The sequence below is a fragment of the Podarcis gaigeae genome, assembly GCF_964106915.1.
Source record: "Podarcis gaigeae genome assembly, chromosome: 4".
Taxonomy (NCBI): domain Eukaryota; kingdom Metazoa; phylum Chordata; class Lepidosauria; order Squamata; family Lacertidae; genus Podarcis; species Podarcis gaigeae.
Window position 1 is genome coordinate 106,965,733 of NC_139677.1, and position 20,162 is coordinate 106,985,894.

Here is a 20,162-nt window from a genome sequence, read left to right on the forward strand (position 1 = left end):
AGCTAAATGATTCTGAATGGTTTGGGGTGATGGCGCTGAGGTGCAACTGCTAAGATTGCTGTGATCCTTTAAGTAGTGAATAGAAATCATGTGTTTGATCTGGAAATGTACAAGAAACATTGGTTTACATGTGGTTCTTTGAAGGCTCCTTATATTTGTGCCTCTCCCTGTGTGCATTTGTATTTTCTCTTGGTGCCTGCATATTTTCCCCTTGAGTTTCTAGGAGGGATACCTCCAGTCCAGAAACTCCTTTGAAATTCCTCCAAAACTACAGACCATCTTCCTCTAGAGTACTATTCTGCCATTACTTGATTCATCGTAATTGAAGACAGGATGGAGAGCTCATGAGGAACCTACTCTGTCTGTGTCTGCATCTGTTTGTGTGTTTAAAAAGTACAAATGTACAACCAGATGGTCACCCAATTTCTCTCTTCTGAACTTGAGAAGTCATTAACACTCTGGGGACATTGCAACACTCTTTGCCTGTTGGGGTGCTGCCAGGGAGACGGGGGCATCAGGCAGGCCCCAGTTGTCTCCAGACAACCACCGGTCTCTCATGGAACAGCGTCAGTCAATTAGTGACACGAGCCTCAGAGACATTCCAAGACCCGTGCACACCCTTTCAGCAGAATCTCCATAACGAAAGATGCAGACAGGAGAGCATATTTACAGCTTTATTCAACGTAGTTCAGAACAAAGGAAAAACATGACTGCTTGCCTCCATGTCCAGGAAAACAGCCAGAATAAAGGCTATATACAAAACGGAAGTTCCCAGCAGACAGCTGGAAGTAAACAGGCATGTGACACACAACAGCCTGTTCCCTTTTAAGGTGGAACGTAACTATATCCTAACATCCTCCCCCTTTCTGTGTAGCCTGTAGTACCTGTGGCTCAACCCAATTGCAACCTCTGTACGTAAACCTTAAGTTGTTCTCTGTTAACAACCTTAGACAACAGATCTGCAGGAATTTCATTTCCTGCCATGTAGGACACCTGAATCAGTCCTTTTTGAATACACTCTCTTGCACGATGTAGCTTAATCTGCAAGTTTTGGTTCTTTGCTTGCAACTCTCTGAGTTCAGCAAAGGCAAACAGGATCTATTGTCTTGATACACTTGTATAGGACATTTCACAGAAACTCTGATGTCTTGAAACAGTTGCATCAACCATTCACCATCCATGAGTGAAAATGACAGGGCATTGAGTTCTTCTTCACAGGAACTTAGGCTTACTGTGGTCTGTTTCTTGCACAGCCAGTCAAACAGACAGTGGTTGTACATGTAGCACACTCCAGAAGTGCTTGTACCATCCGTGGTGTCACTTCCAAAATGAGCATCTGCAAAGATTTCAAGACCTCCAGTCTTCTGACTGGTGAACCCCTGCCTGTAGTGCAAAGTCCCTTTCAAATAGTGGGCTATGTGTTTCAGAGCTTTCCAATCCTGAACAGTAGGATTGTTGGCATGTCTGCTGAGCAGGTTAGTGCTTACAGCAATGTCAGGTCTTGAGCATCTAGCAGTGAAATTCAACTTGCCTAGAATGCATCTGTACAGCGTAGTGTCAGAAAATGCTTCAGCAGTACTATCTACCTGGTAACCTGTCACCATCGGTGTGTCTGCTGGCTTTGCATCAACCAAATACAGCCTGGTTAATACATCAGCAATTTTCAGTGTCTGGTGTACCAGAAAATTACCTGCTTGGTCCTTCTCCACCTGCAGAGAAAGATAGTTGGAAACCTCACCAAGATCCTTCATGTCAGATCAGAACTTCTTCTGAGAAAAAAGCCTGCCCAGGGCTTTGCGGATCTCTTTAGTTTTGATGCTGTAGATGATGGGGTTGAGAATCGGAGGAACCAGGAGATAGATATTGGCCATCATTGAGTGCAGCATTGGAGAATTATGCCTGCCAAACCTGTGTGACATAGACAAACCAATCATTGGAGTGTAATAGAGCATGACAGTACAGATGTGGGAGACGCAGGTGTTCAGGGCCTTGAAACGGCCTTCCTTGGAGGCCATGCTCAGCACGGTCTTGAGGATCATCACGTAGGACAAGACGATGCACAAGGAATCAAGGCCAAATGTGGAAACTACACATAACAGGCCATAGAAGCTGTTGACGGTGGTGTCTGCACAAGGGAGCCGAATCAGATTGGGGTGCAAACAGTAAGGATGAGCAAGGGTGGTGGACTTGCAAAATGGCAGCCTTCTTAGGAGGAGAAGCATTGGGACCATTAGGAGAACACTTCTCATGGCAATCCCTAAGCCTATCAACATAATCCTAAAGTTGGTCAGGATGGTGGTGTATTGCAGAGGGTTGTAAATGGCTATGAAGCGGTCCAGGGCCATCGCCCAGAGGACCCCTGAGTCCATGATGGAGAAGGAGTGAATGAAGTACATCTGGCTGAGGCACGCATCCAGCCCAATTTCTCTGGCATCAAACAGGAAGATGCCCAGCACTGTGGGGAGGGTAGAGAGGGAGACCCCCAGCTCACTCACAGCCAGCATGCAGAGGAAGAGGTACATGGGCTTATGCAAGGTCTGATCCTTCACAATCACTAGGAGAACAACGCCATTCCCTAAGACAGCAATGGCATACATGATGCAGAAGGAAAACGAGACCCCAATATTTATGGTCTCCAGTCCTGGGATGCCAGTGAAGAGGAATGTGGGATGGAAGATGCTTTGGTTATTTTGTGGTCCCATGGTGAGGCATCAGGCTCCCATATTCAGTTACACCTGGATGAACATAAGGAAAGAAAAAAGGCACTATCATGAACACCATTCCTTGCTTTGGTTCGAAGGTAACTAATTACATCAGATTATTGGCCTATCTATAGTAATAATAGGAATCATAATAATTTTAATATTTAGACCCCAACCATCTGGCTGGGTTTTTGCAGCCACTCTGGGAAATTTACAGCATACATAAAACATAGTAAAATATGAAACTTTAAAAACTTCCTGATACTGGGCTGCCTTCAGATGCCTTCTAAAAGTTATGTAGTTCTCTATCACCTTGTTATCTGCAGGGAGGGCGTTACACAGGGAAGGCACAACTACCAAGAAGGTAGCTGTTATTTCTAAATTCTGTATTCTACCTTTTGGGCACAAAACATGTCAACAAACCCACAAGGTGATTCCTGTCATTATAACAACGCATATTTTTTAAAAACTCAATAACTAATCCGGCATATATGTTCAAAATCCCTTTGTGTGCTCTGCTCTGGACATGAAGATTTCAACCATATTTTGCATGATGGTTCCTGAGATCAGGGAGTTAAGATGCAATTGGATGCCATTGTAAACCAAGATGGTTGACTGAATTTTTCAAAACTGAATTTCCAATGTGTGCAAATTCTTGAGGAAGGATGGAATATGGGCCCTTTGATTTGGCAAGAAGAAGGTCCTTAGTGATCTCCACAAAAGCCATCTCAGAGAAATGCAAAGGAGAGGAGAAAAGCCACCTTGTAGGTGATCCCTGGCTGAACCAGAAGGAATAAAAACAGAAGGAATAAAAACAGAAGAGATAACATGCTCCAGAAGTCTAGAACCAAAAGGCAGCAGAGAGATTGGACCATTAGAAGGAGATGAAGGATCAGGGGATGACATTCCTGGGAATAGGAGAAACTGTGGCATGTTTAGATGCTCTTGCAAACAAGCCAGAAGAGGCATGCTAATGATATCTAAAGCAGAGAAGCAATAAGAGGAGCAACCACACGCAGTCAGAAGACAGAAGTGAACCAGGTCAGGATGACAACAGGAAGGACTGAAAGGGGACAACAAACCTCACAGCAACCCTTCAGAAGCAGAAGAAAAGGTTGGAAGAGCAAGAGGAGAAGAAGGGACATGTAAAAGCAGCAGAGGAAAAAGAGCGGGTCATGAGCTGCAGAAGACAGGAGAATAATAGAGCAGTTCCAAGGAGAATGAGAGAAAGGAAGGTGAGAGGAAGACAAGCAAGCAAGGGAGATGAGCTTGGAAGAGACGGAATGAGAAGGAGCCCTGGTGAAAGGCACCAAGGTCCCACAAGAAGGAGATGAACGACTAAAGGTCACAGGCCAGAAGCCTTCAGGTAGCTTAATGTAGAGTACCAAAGGCAAGCAAAAGTGTCATCAAAGTCCAATCATTCAGTTGTTGGACCACAATGGTTTGTATGATGATGATGATGATGATGATGATGATGATGATGATAATAATAATAATAATAATAATAATAATAATAATAATAATAAATAAATAAATAATAATAATAATAATAATAATAATAATAATAATAATAATAATAATTTATTTATATCCCGCCCATATGGCTGGGCTTTCCCAGCCACTCTGGGTGGCTTCCCCCAAAAATATTAAAATACTGTAATGCATCAAACATTAAAAGCTTCCCTAAACAGGGCTGCCTTCAGATGTCTTCTAAAAGTCTGGTAGTTGTTCTCTTTGACATCTGGTGGGAGGGCATTCCACATACCGAGAAGGCCCTCGGTATGATGCCCTTGATGCAGAAAAGCAAAACCTATATAAAAATATTAAAAGACCCACCTGGAGAAAAACACTTTGTTCTCTGCTGGCAGACAGGAGAGGGACCTGCCGGAGGCTCAGATGCAGAAATATTTATGTCTCTTCCTGATGAGGGAGGATGTAAGGCTTTCCTGCTGCAATTCCCAGGGGCATCAACCCAAAGGAAGCTGCTCTGCAACGGGCAGAACTCAGCACCAGCCTCCCTTGACAGACTAGGTCCCAGAAGCTGCAACCGTTGGGATCACAGAGTTCTACCATCTGATCTATCTATTTTAAGCACAGGCTGTGTGAAGTGGCAGCAATCCTTTGGTTGTATTTTCTCCATTGCATAATTTCTCTTCTGTCTCTAGTTCTAGTTCACCTCGTGCAAAGGAATGAGCCCCTCTCAAGTGCCCCTGTTCTGGGTCTCTCCCTAGGCCTCGAGAGCAGATCTGAGGGCAGCCCAGGGTGCATGTGGAGTGGGGAGATCCCTTTACACCAGTGCTAGTGCAAAATGTAGTTGAAAGCCACCCTTTAGGCTCCCATGCACACCCAACTGGACTCAGCTACATTTGTAAAGATAAAGTGCTTTATATGTGTTATAGCACTATGGCACCAAATGGTCAGCAGAGTCCAATTTTTTGCCAAAAGAACTTCCCTGTATGAAGTTTGCAACACATTTGACTACGATTCAGTCAAATGTGTTGCAAACTTCATACAGGGAAGTGCATGTGTCTGGATCCAGCCCGGAGCTGTGTCATGCATGAGACCTCGCAGACTAAATCCTTGAAAATGTGGATAACAGAGAACACACTTGGGTGTCTCATTGCAATAAATAAAGGGGCACTGCACATCACTTTGTGGTTCATTGACCAATAAATATGATCTGGGTGTCCTGCCTACAGATGGCTACTTTTGAAAGAATTTTTGGACCTTGAATTAAAATGCAGGTCCGGTTTGGGAAGGACCTCAAGGAAGCCAGTCTAGTGTCTCAGCACAAGACAGTGCGCCAAATACCTCTGATGAAAAACTAACACCAAAACTGAAATTAGGGAAGGGAGTAAAACCCAAGGGAACTTTCCCTGGAGAAAGGCAGAACTTTATCACGTATGCAAAGATTCCAGAAAATGAAAGACCTGTGCCAAAGGTGTGTGCTAATTTGTGGACAGTGTCACACACACACACAAAAATCATCTGTGTTTTGTTTCCTGGTTTTTGTTTTCTCTCATAAAGCAATATGCTCCTGCTGCAAAGTGTCCTGGTCCCAAGCTGTCTAGGGTTTCTGTACGACTCCCAGCTTTTTGAAGTTAGCCCTGTGAGAGCCGAGCATAAGATTGCCCCATCAAGCTCAGCTTCCTGTTCTCCCAGTGGCCACCGAGATGCCTCAAGGGGAAGCCCGCAAGCAGGATCCGAGCATCACAACAACCATCTCCCCACCTGCGACTCCCAGCGTCTGCTGTTCAGTAGAGTTCTGCCTCTTACAAGAGAGGGAGAAAAACCTTCGGTGTGCATGCACAGTCCATAGGGTGTCCCCTGGAAATGGGCCTGAAGACCAGTTTGACCTGGGCTTCAATATGCTCACAGCGCTGAAAATTGGCAGGAGCACATGGGTAATGCTGCCACCATCTCTCCAACAACACAGATCATTATAAATGTGTGTTTATAATGGCTACTAGCCACAATATGGTTGTTCATTCTTCTTATTGATTCATTTTATTGTTTTATCCTTTTTGGAAGCCAAAAAAGCAGGTGTCTCTTGGGAGAAGCCCACAAGGAGGGCAGGACCATAACAGCACTCTCTGACAGCGGAGGGAGAACATAGATAACGTAAGGCTTTTGAAGAGTTAAAATAGCAATGAAGCGAAAACAGCTTAAAACATGCCTCAACTTTCTAAACATGTTTGTTGACTTGTCTGCTTTGTTGTGTTCTGTATTCTGTATCGTTGGAGGTTTCTGCAGAGACTGGGGAGATGCCAAGTCAAGAACCAAACAGCAAGAACAGTTTATTGAACACACCTGAGTGGGAGGGATGCAGGTTGGGGACATCCTTGGATTTGGGGCAAGCAAACATTTGGATATGTTTTCAGGGCTGAGCAGAGATAACTCAGTTTAACAGTTTAACAGAAGTTTAGAAATGCAAGTTATGAAACCAAGCGTCCTCATTTCATGAAATTGCTAAAAGGACTGCAAAAAGATCAAACGTATCCATTCTGAAGGAAATCAGCCCTGAGTGCTCACTGGAAGGACAGATCCTGAAGCTGAGGCTCCAAGACTTTGGCCACCTCATGAGAAGAGAAGACTCCCTAGAAAAGACCCTGATGTTGGGAAAGATGGAGGGCACAAGGAGAAGGGGACGACAGAGGACGAGGTGGTTGGACAGTGTTATAGAAGCGACCAATATGAGTTTGACCAAACTGTGGGAGGCAGTAGAAGACAGGAGTGCCTGGTGTGCTCTGGTCCGGGGGTCACGAAGAGTTGGACACGATTGAATGACTAAACAAAAAATTAGAAAATGCTCCATTTTCCATGAAATTCGGAGGCCGTTCCTGGCATTTTCTTTTTCTTTTTAATAAACATTGTCCATAGCATCATTGGAAATGACATCATACAAAGTCAGACTATTGGTCCACCTCCCAGGCTGCCAGTATTTCTCAAGAGTCCTAGGCAGTAGTTTCTCCCATCCGCACCTGGAGATACCAGGGATTCAATCTGGAACATTCTCTACCCCTGAGCTACACAGTTTCCTCCCCTATGGTACTATTACACAATCATGTGATGCATTATAATGTATGGCAGAGTAGGGTTCTCATGAAAAAAACTACCCTGTCTCTGTATATACAGGTACATCTGTTTCTGTTTAAACAATGACCATGGTTTCTGTAAATGCATACAACCAAATGGTCACTCAACCTTCCTCTGCTGAGCTTGAGAAACCACAAGCACTCTGGGGACATTGCTACACTCTTTGCCAATTCAGATCAGAACTTCTTCTGAGAAAAAAGCCTGCCGAGGGCTTTGTGGATCTCTTTGGTTTTGATGCTGTAGATGATGGGGTTCAGAATGGGAGGAACCAGGAGATAGATGTTGGCCATCAGTTGCCAAACCTGTGTGCCATGGACACACCAATCATTGGAGAGTAATAGGGCACGGCAGCACAAATGTGGGAGACGGAGGTGTCCAGGGCCTTGAGACGGACTTCCTTGGAGGCCATGCTCAGCACGGTCTTGAGGATCATCAGGTAGGACAAGGAATCAAGGCCAAATGTGGAAACTACAAAAAAGAGGCCATAGAGGTTGTTGACCATAATGTCCGCACAAGGGAGATGGATCAAATTGGGCTGCAGACAGTAAGGGTGAGCAAGGGTGGTAGACTTGCAAAATGGCAGCCTTCTTAGGAGGAGAGGCATTGGGACCATTAGGAGAACACTCCTCAGGGCAATCCCTGATCCCAACAGAATGATCCTAAAGTTTGTCAGGATGGTGGTGTATTGCAGAGGGTTGTAAATGGCTATGAAGTGGTCCAGGGCCATCACCCAGAGAACTCCTGAGTCCATACAGGAGAAGCAATGGATGAAGAACATCTGGCCAAGACACGCATCCAGCTCAATCTCCTTAGCATCAAACAGGAAGGTGCTCAGCACTGTGGGAAGGGTAGAGATGGAGACCCCCCAGCTCACTCACAGCCAGCATACAGAGGAAGAGGTACACGGGCTTGTGGAGGCTCTGATCCTTCATGATCACTAGGAGAACAGCACCATTCCCCAAGACAGCAATGATGTAGGCAAAGCAGAAAGAGAAGAAGACCCAGTTATTTCTGTTCTGTAGTCCTGGGATGCCAGTAAGGATGAATGTGGGATGGAAGACTCTTTGGTTATTTTGGGGTCCCATGGTGAGTGGTCAGGCTCCCCCATTCAGTAGCCCCTGGATGGACATAATCAGTAAAGAAAAAGGCACCATCGTCAACATGGGAGCTTCAATTGTTTTGGTTCTGCATTCCCAAATGCCATCTATATTGGTGGCCCAGGCTATAATTATAATCTGCTTATGTTCATTAAATTATGCAGCATATCTTTTGGTGAGCAAAAAGGTGAAAGATCCCTCAAGGTGACACCTTTGAATACTGAAACATCACTATGTGCTGTCTTTTTTATACATATAAAGCAATCAATAAACTGCCATATATTCGGGGAACCTGTTTGGAAAGTTCTTTGTCTACCCTAACCAAATTTGGCAGGATTCTTTCTGAGATCAAGGAACAGGTTTTCATCTACTTTGGGTCACAAAGAGATGCCATTTTCAATCAAGATGATGGACTAAACCTTCCAAAACTGCCCTGATTTATCCACTGCTCTGTTATATATTCCCTTCTGGACTCGCTCTGGACATCAGAACAGTCTGCGAACACAGCCATGTCTGCGTTGCACAGGGAATGTCTTCACGCTGCACCCAACTGTGTACAAACACTATAGCTCTTAAGCACATTCTCCCCCTCAAAGAATTCTGGGCCTCGCAGTGTTACCATTCCCAGCAACCCTTTCCAAATCACAGCACCTTCCGGATACTTTGGACTACATCTCCCATCAGCCACAGCGAATCATGTTCTGCTATCTGGAACAGAATCTGCATCAAGAAGGACATCTCCCTGCCGACCTTGATGCAACTGATGGCGCAAAACATCTTGGGGGGACCAGATTTGGGGGAAACTGTTCTATGCAAATAGAATGACATTGAAGCAAGCAAATAAATAGACAGCTAGCAGAGTCTGTGTACACAGCAGAGTGTTAATGTGCATGGTGGCCCATAAGATCGATTTCCCCCATGTGATTTTGTGCATGTTCATCCACAGTTGAGTACCTTCAATCATAGCTGTCAACTTTTCCCTTTTCTAGCGAGGAATCATATTCGGAATAAGGGAATTTCCCTTAAAAAAACAGGAAACATTGACAGCTATGCCTTCAACGTTGACAGCCATGTTTAGGGAAGCTTTTAATGTTTAATAGGTTATTGTATTTTAGTGTTTTGTTGGAAGCAGCCCAGAGTGTCTGGGAAAACCGAGCCAGATGGCTGGGGTATAAATAATAATATATTATTATTATTATTATTATTATTATTATTATTATTATTATTCCGTGAAGAAGAAAAATGCCCAAACAATGCATTTTGGTTCATCCATATCAGGCCTTTGAGCCTGAGCTTTCACAGCCAACACCCACTTTGGGCACGATGAACATCAGCAACAGCAGGTATGTCCTTTGCGTGTGGTAATACTTCATTCTTTTGCTAATTATGCTCTTTTATTTCTTTAAAATAATCTTTATTAATTTAAATCACACACATATGCAAAGAATCTACAAAGAATCTACAATCTCACACCACAAAAAGAAAATCAAGAAGAAGAAAAAGAAGAAAACACACAAAAAAGAAAGAAGAAAAGGCAGATCCACATGCACAAAAAACCTCATTCTTCCCAACTAAACACTCAAATAAAAAAGACTTCTGACAAAAAGAGTCTTCCAATCATTCTCATTGTACTGTTTATACTGCCATTGTTTTCTTCGCACAGTTTTATATTCTTTAATTATGCTCTTTTAAATGTGCATTCTATGTCTTACTTCCTTTAGCAACATTCTATTTTGATTTTTTTAAGATAAAACTTTTGTTTCCAGTTAAATAGGTTGCTTTGAATGTATTCTTGACTTTCTTCAGTAACTTTTTATTCTGGGTTGCTTTATTTGATCTTTTAATGTCGGTTGTTTGAGATTTTCTTTTTCCTGAGAGTATAAAGCGGTGTGGATATGAATAAGTCATCATCCCTGCAGTTTTGAGAGGAAGCAGTGGGGTGATCTGGTCAGGCCTTGCAATGGCTCCCATGTTTCCCAATTCATCCAGCGAGTACCTGGCTCCATCTTGCCTCTCTTCTTGCCTGGTTCCACCTGAACCCTTTCCGTGGCAGCAGGTGAGCATCTAAGGCCACTGGTGCAGGTGAGCAGAACAGAACCACCTGCCCATGGAAAGCTAGCATGCCAGGGATAAGGGCACCTTCGCCACAACCTGCTAGATTTCCACATATCAGGGAACCTCTGACTCATTTGATCCTCCACCTGCCCTCTCAAATGCTTTGGAGCAGCAATCCTTGCCTACTCTGGCATAGCCATACTTCAGCAACACCCTCTATTACAGCATCCTGGATTATTACCCCTAACGCCAGAAGGGAACCTGCAACAAGTTTCTCTGATGAAGAACCAAGTTCCGAAATGGAATATAAAAGGACTCACCTGGTGAGTCTCTGCTGGTGTCCAGGAGACGGATCGAATCCTGCCAGAGGTTCAGCTGGAGGAAGATTTATGCTGCTTTCTTGGGAATCCCTGGAGAGGGAGGAGAGGAGACTTTCTTCCTGCAGCTCTCTGGGACTCCAGAGGACACCCAAAGGAGACTCTTCCGCAGTGGGCAGGGCAGGTGCTGGGCACCATCTTTCCCCAACAAACGAGGTGCCAGCAGCTGCGGCCTCAACAACAGTAGTCAAGGCTGTGTGAACCAACTCTGTGTGTTTCTGTGTGTGTCAAGGCTGGAGGAAAGGGAAGCAGGCAGAAATGCCATAAAAGAAGTGAACGGCAGTGGAATTTCAGCCTTTCATTGCCTAGTTTACAAACATTTTAAGGAGTGGTCATGTGAAGTGCTTAACTGACAGCAATGCTTTACATTTAGTTACATGCAAACACTTCATGCCGTCCTCTGGTCCATGGGCCTAAATGGGTCTGCCAAGGCTCCCTATTGGGCCATGAGGCTGAATAAGCCACCTGTCCATGTTTGACATCAGGTGCAGGGCAGGTAAAAGTGCAGCTATGCCAAAAGGAGGCATGACAGACCCTGTTGATAGACCTCCTGTGCAAAGCCCCACAGAGCCTCTTGTCGGCGCTCGCAAAATTATTACGACTATTAGTTTACTCTCCCTTCTTCCTAAGGTCCCAGGATAGGTTACAACATTGAAACACAATATTTCAAAAACAGATTAAAACAACCTCCAGTTTCACATTTATTATGCTATTTTTGTGATATACAAACGACACGAGAAAACTTGGTAGACTTATTAGTATAACATCGTTCTTGTTTGTAAAACCAAATAACGACGACAACAACAGCCACCTCCAGTTCTTTTGCCTTTGCCTGCACAGTCTGAGATTGGTGTGTGTGGCTCACGAAAGGGAAAAAGAGAAGCCAGAGAGTGTGAACTAAGGCAGGAAGAAGCCCAAAATGGAACAGAGCATCAGAAACTTAAGCCGGAGGAGTTGAGATGGGTGGCAGGTTTGGGACAGGCAAGAGCCATGCAAGAAGACCTTGTTGTTGATACAAAGACATCGCCCAGGTTCCAGAAGGAAGATAATATTGAAGCCCTTCCCCCCAGTTTTGAATTTTGATCTTAAAATCCCTAATGCTGAGTGTATAATTACTCCAGATCTCAGTTTAATTTAATGCAGAGACAGTGCAAGGCCTGTGAAGAAAGTGAAAAGCATCGCATCTCGCCCAGAGATTATTTTTTTGGGAATTAAAAACAAATTCTGAAGATGTACCTAGCAACACATCTCAATGATTGGGACCAGAACTTGCAACACCTCCTATCTTCCCACAGAAAGGAAGACCAAGAGAGCTCTGGCTTAACTCCTTTTGAATGTCTTTATGGATGCAACATAAGAGGTCTTTTGGACACTGTCAAAGATATGTGGGGAGTCTTATTATTAAATTTATATACCACCCTACACCCGCAGGTCTCAGTAGATGCTCAGAAGCTGATGCTTCCACAGAGTCAGGCCATGTGATCCAATGCACAGACCCTCTGCAGAACATACCTTTCTAGTACCACTTCACAATGACATGATGCACAACAAGGAAAGAATAGAAATACGAGCTTGTAAAGAATCTACTCTGTGTGTGGATGTGCTTTAAGAAATGCCAGTAACTTCTGAAAAGGGGGAAAACCAAATGGTCACTCAACTTCCCTCTGCTGAGCTTGAGAACCCATAAACGCTCTTGAGGATATCACAACACACTTTAACACTTCAGATCAGTCTCTGTTGAGACAAAAACCTGCCAAAGGCCTTGCGGATCTCTTTGGTTTTGATGCTGTAGATGATGGGGTTCAGAATGGGAGGAACCAGGAGATAGATGTTGGCCATCAGAGAGTGCAGCATTGGAGAATTATGCCTGCCAAACCTGTGCGCCATGGAAACACCGATCATTGGTGTGTAATAGAGCACGACAGCACAGATGTGGGAGACGCAGGTGTTCAGGGCCTTGAAACGGCCTTCCTTGGAGGCCATGCTCAGCACGGTTTTGAGGATCATCACGTAGGACAAGACGATGCACAAGGAATCAAGGCCAAATGTGGAGAGCACAACAAACAGACCAGTTTGGTTATTGATGGTTGTGTCTGCACAGGGGAGCTGGATTAAATTGGGGTGCAGACAGTAAGGATGAGCAAGCACATTGGACCTGCAAAACGGCAACCTCCTCAGGAGTAGAGGCAGTGGGGTCATCAGGAGAACACTCCTCAAGGCAATCCCAGATCCCAACAAAATGATCCTAAGGTTTGTCAGGATGGTGGTGTATTGCAGAGGGTTGTAAATGGCTATGAAGCGGTCCAGGGCCATCGCCCAGAGGACCCCGGAGTCTATGATGGAGAAGGAGTGGATGAAGAACATCTGGCTGAGGCACGCATCCAGCCCAATCTCCCTGGCATCAAACAGGAAGACGCCCAGCACTGTGGGGAGGGTAGAGAGGGAGACCCCCAGCTCACTCACAGCCAGCATGCAGAGGAAGAGGTACATGGGCTTATGCAAGGTCTGATCCTTCACAATCACTAGGAGAACAACACCATTCCCCAAAACAGCAACCGCATAGGCAAAGCAGAAAGGGATGGAGACCCCAATATTTCTTGCCTGCAGCCCTGGGATGCCAGTGAGAAGGACGGTGGGGTGGAGGAAGCTTTGGTTACTGAACAGCTCCATGGTGAGTGATCAAGTTCTCCCATCCAGCCGCACCTGGATGGACATAAGGAAAGAAAAATACACCATTATCCACATGGGAGCCTTTGGTGCTTTGGTTCTGCATTTTTGGGATGTCCATACCATTCATGAGCTATATTTATTTTGATCTTATTTATTTGGTAGCTCACCTTTTGGCCACCAAAAAATAAAAAAAAAAAAATAAAGAACCCACACACTGACAGCAATTAATATTGAAGCATCACGAAAACTGTCTTTTAAAAAACTCAGTAAATCTAGCACTTTTGGGGGGAAAGTTGCTTGTTTGTTTGTTTGCTCTGCATTTGGACACCTTTTAACATATTTTAACCAAACCTTGCAGGATGGTTCCTGACATTAAGGAGTGGGTTTTCATCTGTGGTTGAATACCATAGACCAAAGAGCTATCACATGGAAGGTGGGGGAAGCTTGTTTTCTGCTGCTCCAGAAGGGAGGACCTGAATCAATGGATTCAAATGACAAGGAAGGCGATTCAAACTAATACTTCAGAAGAACTTTCTGGCGGTAAGAGCTGTTCAGCTGTGGAATGGATGGCCTCAGAGGTGGTGGACTCTCCTTCATGGGAGGTTTATAAGGACACCTTCTCCCCAACATACTAATTTTCTACATTTCAGAATGTCTTTTAAGAGATGGAGGACTTTGGGCACATTTGATCTTCCACCTGCCATCACAAATGCTTCGGAACGGCCACCTTTGGCAATTATGGCACACTCTATACCCCAACAAGGCTGTCCACTATAGGAATTGAATCGTGGAGCAATATCTCCAAAGCCAGAAGGAAGTTTGTGGCAACCTTCTCTGATGAAGAGCAAGTTTCAAACTGGAAAAATAAAAAGACCCACCTGAGTTGAATCTCCTTGGTCTCTGCTGGTGTCCAGGAGAGAGATCCAGTTCTGCCAGAGACTCCGCGGCAGAAAGATTTATGCTGCTTTCTTGGGAATCCCTAGAGAAGGAGGAGATGAGACTCTTTGCCAGCAGCTTGCAGAGACCCCCAAGGGGCACCAACCCAAAGGAGACTCTTCTGATGCTGAGCACCTTCCTTCTTCAACAGAGCAGGTTGCAGCAGCTGCAGCAGCAAAAACAGCAGCCAAGGATGTGGACCAATTTTGTGTTTGTGTGTGGCAAGGGGAAAAATGATAGAGGAGAATGACAAGAAGAGAAGAGAATAACAGTGGGATTCTAGGTATTTATAATCTGTTCAGTTAACAGAAATACACTAGCTGGCATCCATCTGTCTTGAGAGACAATGGAGTGCGCCTCTGGGGTGAAGCCAAGCCACTGTGTTAGCGGCACCAAAGTGACCTCCTCAGGGTGCAAGCCTGGACAGTGTGTATGGAGCTCCTGGGCTACCTAGACGACAACACATTTCAGACTTGCTAATGTGGTCCAAAATGAAAGCAGAGCAAGATGCTTTGCACCAGCTTGGCTGCAGGAGTTGTCGGAAGAAGGATTACAAGGAGCCACCCAACTGTCTTAGGGACTCCAGATTTGTGTGGGGTTTACTCTTGAGCCTTTTCCTCTCCTGAAGATGTCCCTCAAGGCAGAAGAGGTTTAAGGCCAGAGTTTTCCTTCTCCTAGATGCACTGCCTTCCCAGGTGGGTGAACCTCGCCTACCCTTCGCTTTCCTCTACAACATGTGCAGCTATATTTTGCCCACTGTGGGGCTTGAACCCATGTCCCGGAGATTAAGAGTCCTGCGCTCTACCAACTGAATTTGCACAAGCCGCCTTGAGTCCCAGTCTGGGGAAAAGGTGAGATATAAAGAAATAAAACAAGAACAAAAAAAAGTGAGGAAAAGTAGGTCATAGGTCATCTGATATAATTGGGACAGCAAGTGAGTAACAGCTAGTGCCGCCCACCTGTCGGTCAACTGAGGGGGGGGGGATAAGCATCCAGCCCACTGACCAGATCCAATTCCTTCAACCTGATATGTAATGATGAGTAACTGATATGCCGTATTCTAGGGTCTGCTTACCCAAACTGTTATTTCTTAGCCCCTAAAGTGAGCCAGTGTGGTGCAGTGGTTAAGAAAGGTGGACTCGTAATCTGGTGAACCGGGTTCGCTTCCCTGTTCCTCCACATGCAGCTGCTGGGTGACCTTGGGCTAGTCATACTTCTTTGAAGTCTTTCAGCCCCACTCACCTCACAGAGTGTTTGTTGTGGGGGAGGAAGGGAGAGATTGGTGGCCGCTTTGAGACTCCTTGGGGTAGTGAAAGGTGGGATATCAAGTCCAAACTCCTCTTCTCCTTCCCCTCCTCCGCCTCCTCCTCCTCTTCTAAATGAACCTACTTCTTATTACAAAAGTATCCAGAGCAATATTCTCTTAATGGGATCTTGGCTGCAATCCATACAGTGAATATTTGGACACCCACCTAGGAAGGCGTCACAAGTGAAACCTTATATGGCCTTAAACTGTGGGGACTGAGAGTTTGGTTGCAATTAAAACAAGAAGCATTGCATATTGCTTTATCGTTTATTGACAAAGAACTCAGTCAGATGGGTGAGGTGCAAATAATAAAATTATTATTGTTATTATTATTATCTTGTCTACATGTGAAACGCGGTGATGTCGCAGAGCAAGTTGATCAGTACATACCATATGTTACGGAAAAATTCCGGGTGCGGGGCTACACTGCCACCCAGCTCGTCGGACTAAGTGTCCGCGGGTCCCTGCGGAAGAAAAATGAGCTCAGCCGGAGACAGGAGCAATAAACGGAGATCCAAAGTTTATTGTGCAACAGGTTCAAAATGGAATTGAACCCCGAGAATGGGGCGACATAAACTTTTAAAAGTTCCCTTCAAGTCCCAGAATACAGTGCAACAAACGTCATGAATACATTATGAGAAGGTTGGGTTACACAGATTACATCATGAATATATTACAGAAAGGTGGGGTTACATGGATTAGCATTTTAGGAAGGGAGGGGGGAATATGCAGAGTAAGAGATATGCATAGATAAACATAGATAAACGTCTCCTGAGTACAGGTGATGGCAAGACAATGACGTAGATATGCATCGTCTGCCACCTGACATTGCCCGGAGGAAGGGTTTGGCAGAACGATCCGACAGGATTAGGGTCTTCCTGAGTACGTGACTTGCCGCTCTGGAGATTATGGAGGTAGGGGCAGCATCATGGAGTCCAGAGGGAACTGAGTAGAATGACGTCAAGATGGTGAAAATCGGAGCTTTGGTTGATTTTATATTATTTTCCAAAGTTTCGACTCTTTGCCGGTCAAGTGTATATTGAATATCAAAAGCGGAAACAAAATGGATACATTGTAACAAGACTTTGACAGTTTTACAAGGTCGCTGGTTTCGGTTCCATTGTTCTTGCAGCGGGGAGCCATCAACAACTTGTCAGGAGGTTAAATGAGGCGTGCAAGAGCTCCCTGAGCTACTCCTGCAGGGGAATGCATGGTCCTGATTGGCTGAGGCGCGGCCATTATAGTCAATGGAGAATACAGTTCGATACGGTCTACCCATGTTAGAAATAGAGCGAAAGGAAGGCTTAAGAAAGAAGGGCTTATTTCGCCCGTATATAGAAGGAAGAGGATATTATTTTATAAGGCCAAGGGGTATAGTGTGGTGCCTGTGCAACAGTGTGGGGGCTGAGGGGTCGCGGCAGAGTTGGGCGCTGTCGAGGTCATCGCCTCGGGCCCCTTATCAGGAGGAGGAGGGGTGAGGAAAGGTACCCCCCCTCCTTCCGTATCACATACAACCCCAATTTGCTGCAAGGCTCGGGATACGGCCTCAGCAGTGCGGCCTGAGCCAGAAGGAGTGGGCCTGAGCCAGAAGCAGTGCAATGGTGACCCAGTGGGTGCTTTGTGACTTAATGGTGATGCTGCCCCTCTGAGCCATCCTCCTTGAGGCCACCGGCCACGCTTGGGCCACTTGGAACAAAAGCATTGCTGTGGCCTCCACAGAGAACTCCTCCATCACTTCTCCTTCGGTTGTGGTTGCAGCACCAAGAGAAGCCCAGCTTGAGACACACATGCCCTAACTTGCAGTCCAGCAGGTGAATGCAAGGAAAGAAAAGGGAGAGAGAGAGGAGAAACACTGTGGGGCAGGAGCTGGAGCCCAACCCCAAAAACTCAAGTCCAATAAACTGTCATCACACTGTATCCAATCTTCCAGAGGCAGCGTTGGAATAAAATGCAGAACTAAACTGTGAGAACAAACCTGTACAAACATAAATAAAGGAAGATACTCTGTGTGTGTGCTTGTGCTTATGTGTTTCAGAAATACCAATAGATTCTGCAAATTGAAGTGTGCATGCACACGAAAGCTCATACCAAGAACTAACTTAGTTGGTCTTTAAGGTGCTACTGGAAGGATTTTTTTTATTTTGTTTTGACTATGGCAGACCAACACGGCTACCTATCTGTAACAAAATGTTCATTCATCTACTGAGCTGGAGAAGCCATAAACCCTATTGGGGATGCCATTGCGCTCTTTGCCATTCCAGATCAGAACTTCAGGATCCGGAGAACTGCAAATTCCAGCTTTGTTTTGGTCCTTGTATGGTTTCAGGAAATGTAGATAATGTAAAATCACCTTTAAATGTGAACTGGATCCTCTTTCTCTGGATCAAAGAGATAAATTCAGCAGAATTTTCGAGCTCAGGTGATCAGTTCTTGCAAAGAACTACTAAAAGTCATGAACCCCACTCAAAGTCAGGAAAGACAAAGTGATTTTCCCCTGGTGCCTGAAAAAAGATCAGATTTGGCTGGGAGTCCCTGACCTGAAAAAGGGACACGGGTGGTGCTGTGGTCTAAACCGATCAGAAGGTTGGCGGTTTGAATCCCCGCGACGGGGTGAGCTCCCATTGCTCAGTCCCAGCTCCTGCCCATCTAGCAGTTCAAAAGCACATCAAGTGGAAGTAGATCAATAGGTATCGCTCCGGCGGGAAGGTAAACGGCATTTCCGTGCTTGGCTCTGGTTTGCCAGATGACCTGGCCACATGACCCGGAAGCTGTATGCCGGCTCCCTCGGCCAACAATGCGAGATGAGCACCACAACCCCAGAGTCATCCGCAACTGGACCTAATGGTCAGGGGCCCCTTTACCCGAAGAGCCAGTCACCCAGTTCATCTTGACCTGAAGAGCCAGTCACCCAGTTCATCACTGAAGGTGGTTGGGCATCTGTCAGGACAAGGAACTCTCTGAAAGTCAAACCGCTCTTGGACTAAATATATTGTGAAGTCATCCTACCCTCCCTTTGTCTCTTTTCCCTCTCTCCATCTTCCTACCTTAAAAAAAAAAAAGATTTCTTACACACCACCACAACTTCTGAGGAGTGAGAAATTCCAGGGGTTCCAAGTGCTTAGCCAGGTTTCATTTACTCCTATATACAGCCTGAGTGGAGGATGGAGGGGCTCACAGCATCGACACCCCAAACAAATCTTGCTTCTCCATTGGTCACAGCTCTGCTCCAGCACAGAGCAAGCCGGTCTCTGGGTCTCCAGTGTCCAACTGCTCAGCTCACACACAACTCGCTCTGGCTCTTGTTCTCCTACTTAGCAGCTCAGTGAGAAAGTGGAGGTACCCCCCATCTGTAGGGCCCCCCCATCACTTAGTTGCAGCTCTTGCAACCTCTATCATACTTTTGGAATGTGGATAAGGATACTTGAGTGGCCAGCCAAGGCCATTGCCTTCAAGGAAGCATGTTCAGCAACAGGGTCCTCTTTTAGATTCTCACTCTCACTGGGTAAAGGACTCCTGAGGATTTGGAGGGACTCAGGACATCATCCAGACTGACCCCCCCCCCACAAGCCCACAACAGATTTGGAAATAGTGTTTTCTGGACGGCGGGACAGAGCAGGAAGGAACTATCAGGAGTTCATGCCCGACTGGCACATTCCCTCCCTCCTGGTCGATAGTTCGGGAGCTTCAAAAGCTTTCTTCTGCCCAAACATCACAGCGACTTATGCCAACCGACACCGGCACACTTAGGGATCCGCAGAATTTGCGCATCATGCGCGTGACAGACCTCAGCAACTCAGCATTTTGGCTAATCTACTTTATTTACATATAAACACACACGGAGCATTGCAACGCGGCTCCCTCCCTCCCTCTCTCTCTCTCTCATCAGACAGCAAAGAGAAAAAGAAGAAAGGACAATAGTCCCACCTCACGGAACACAGTAACACAAACATCCTGTCTCCGTCACTTCCCACTCTATGGAGTCAAAACATACACCATCATGTGATAGACAACAATCCCATGACTGCAATCATGGAGCAGGAATTCTAACAGGAACATCCCACACTGAAGCCAAGGACAGGCCTTTGGAGATGGCTACATCCCCCTCCATGGAAGGCTCTTCTTTCATAGGCTGTGAAACAAGTGCAGCTCTTTGGCTCAGACGTAAGGAGATGCTGCCTTCTACTGGTCTCACCCCTGGCCCATCTGGACGTGTCAGAGTTCACTGAAGATCTCTTGGCCAGGTGTGCTCCCTGCTGCTGGTGCTGCTCTATGGGCAAGGAAGGGAGGGAGGGAGGGAGGAAAACCTGCCCCCATGTCAGCTGCGTCCCATTGCTGACAGAGGGGGAGACTGTGGAGAGACATGATGAGGTAATTAGGTAGGAATGCGGAAGGAGAGAGAAGCAGCCAAGTTGCAGTAGAAGCC

General features: G+C 45.7%; 2 protein-coding genes and 1 pseudogene across 3 annotated transcripts; all 3 read right to left on the minus strand.

The window, feature by feature from the left end:
* Positions 1–1,757: 1,757 nt before the first annotated feature.
* On the minus strand, positions 1,758–4,553 carry LOC310843656 (olfactory receptor 51I2-like; the record flags this gene model as incomplete). The annotated part of the gene is made up of 2 exons (XM_083737291.1): positions 4,539–4,553; positions 1,758–2,735 (listed from the first exon to the last, which is right to left on the minus strand). The coding sequence occupies exon 2, from the start codon at positions 2,700–2,702 to the stop codon at positions 1,758–1,760; it is 945 nt and encodes a 314-aa protein (XP_083593417.1). The 5' UTR covers positions 2,703–2,735; positions 4,539–4,553.
* A 2,921-nt stretch (positions 4,554–7,474) lies between these two features.
* Positions 7,475–8,383, minus strand: LOC310843678 (olfactory receptor 51I2-like; annotated as a pseudogene). The gene has a single exon. The product of its transcript is annotated as an olfactory receptor 51I2-like (transcript).
* A 4,166-nt stretch (positions 8,384–12,549) lies between these two features.
* Positions 12,550–13,497, minus strand: LOC310843653 (olfactory receptor 51F2-like; the record flags this gene model as incomplete). The annotated part of the gene is made up of 1 exon (XM_083737288.1): positions 12,550–13,497. The coding sequence occupies one exon, from the start codon at positions 13,495–13,497 to the stop codon at positions 12,550–12,552; it is 948 nt and encodes a 315-aa protein (XP_083593414.1).
* Between the last annotated feature and the right edge of the window lie 6,665 nt (positions 13,498–20,162).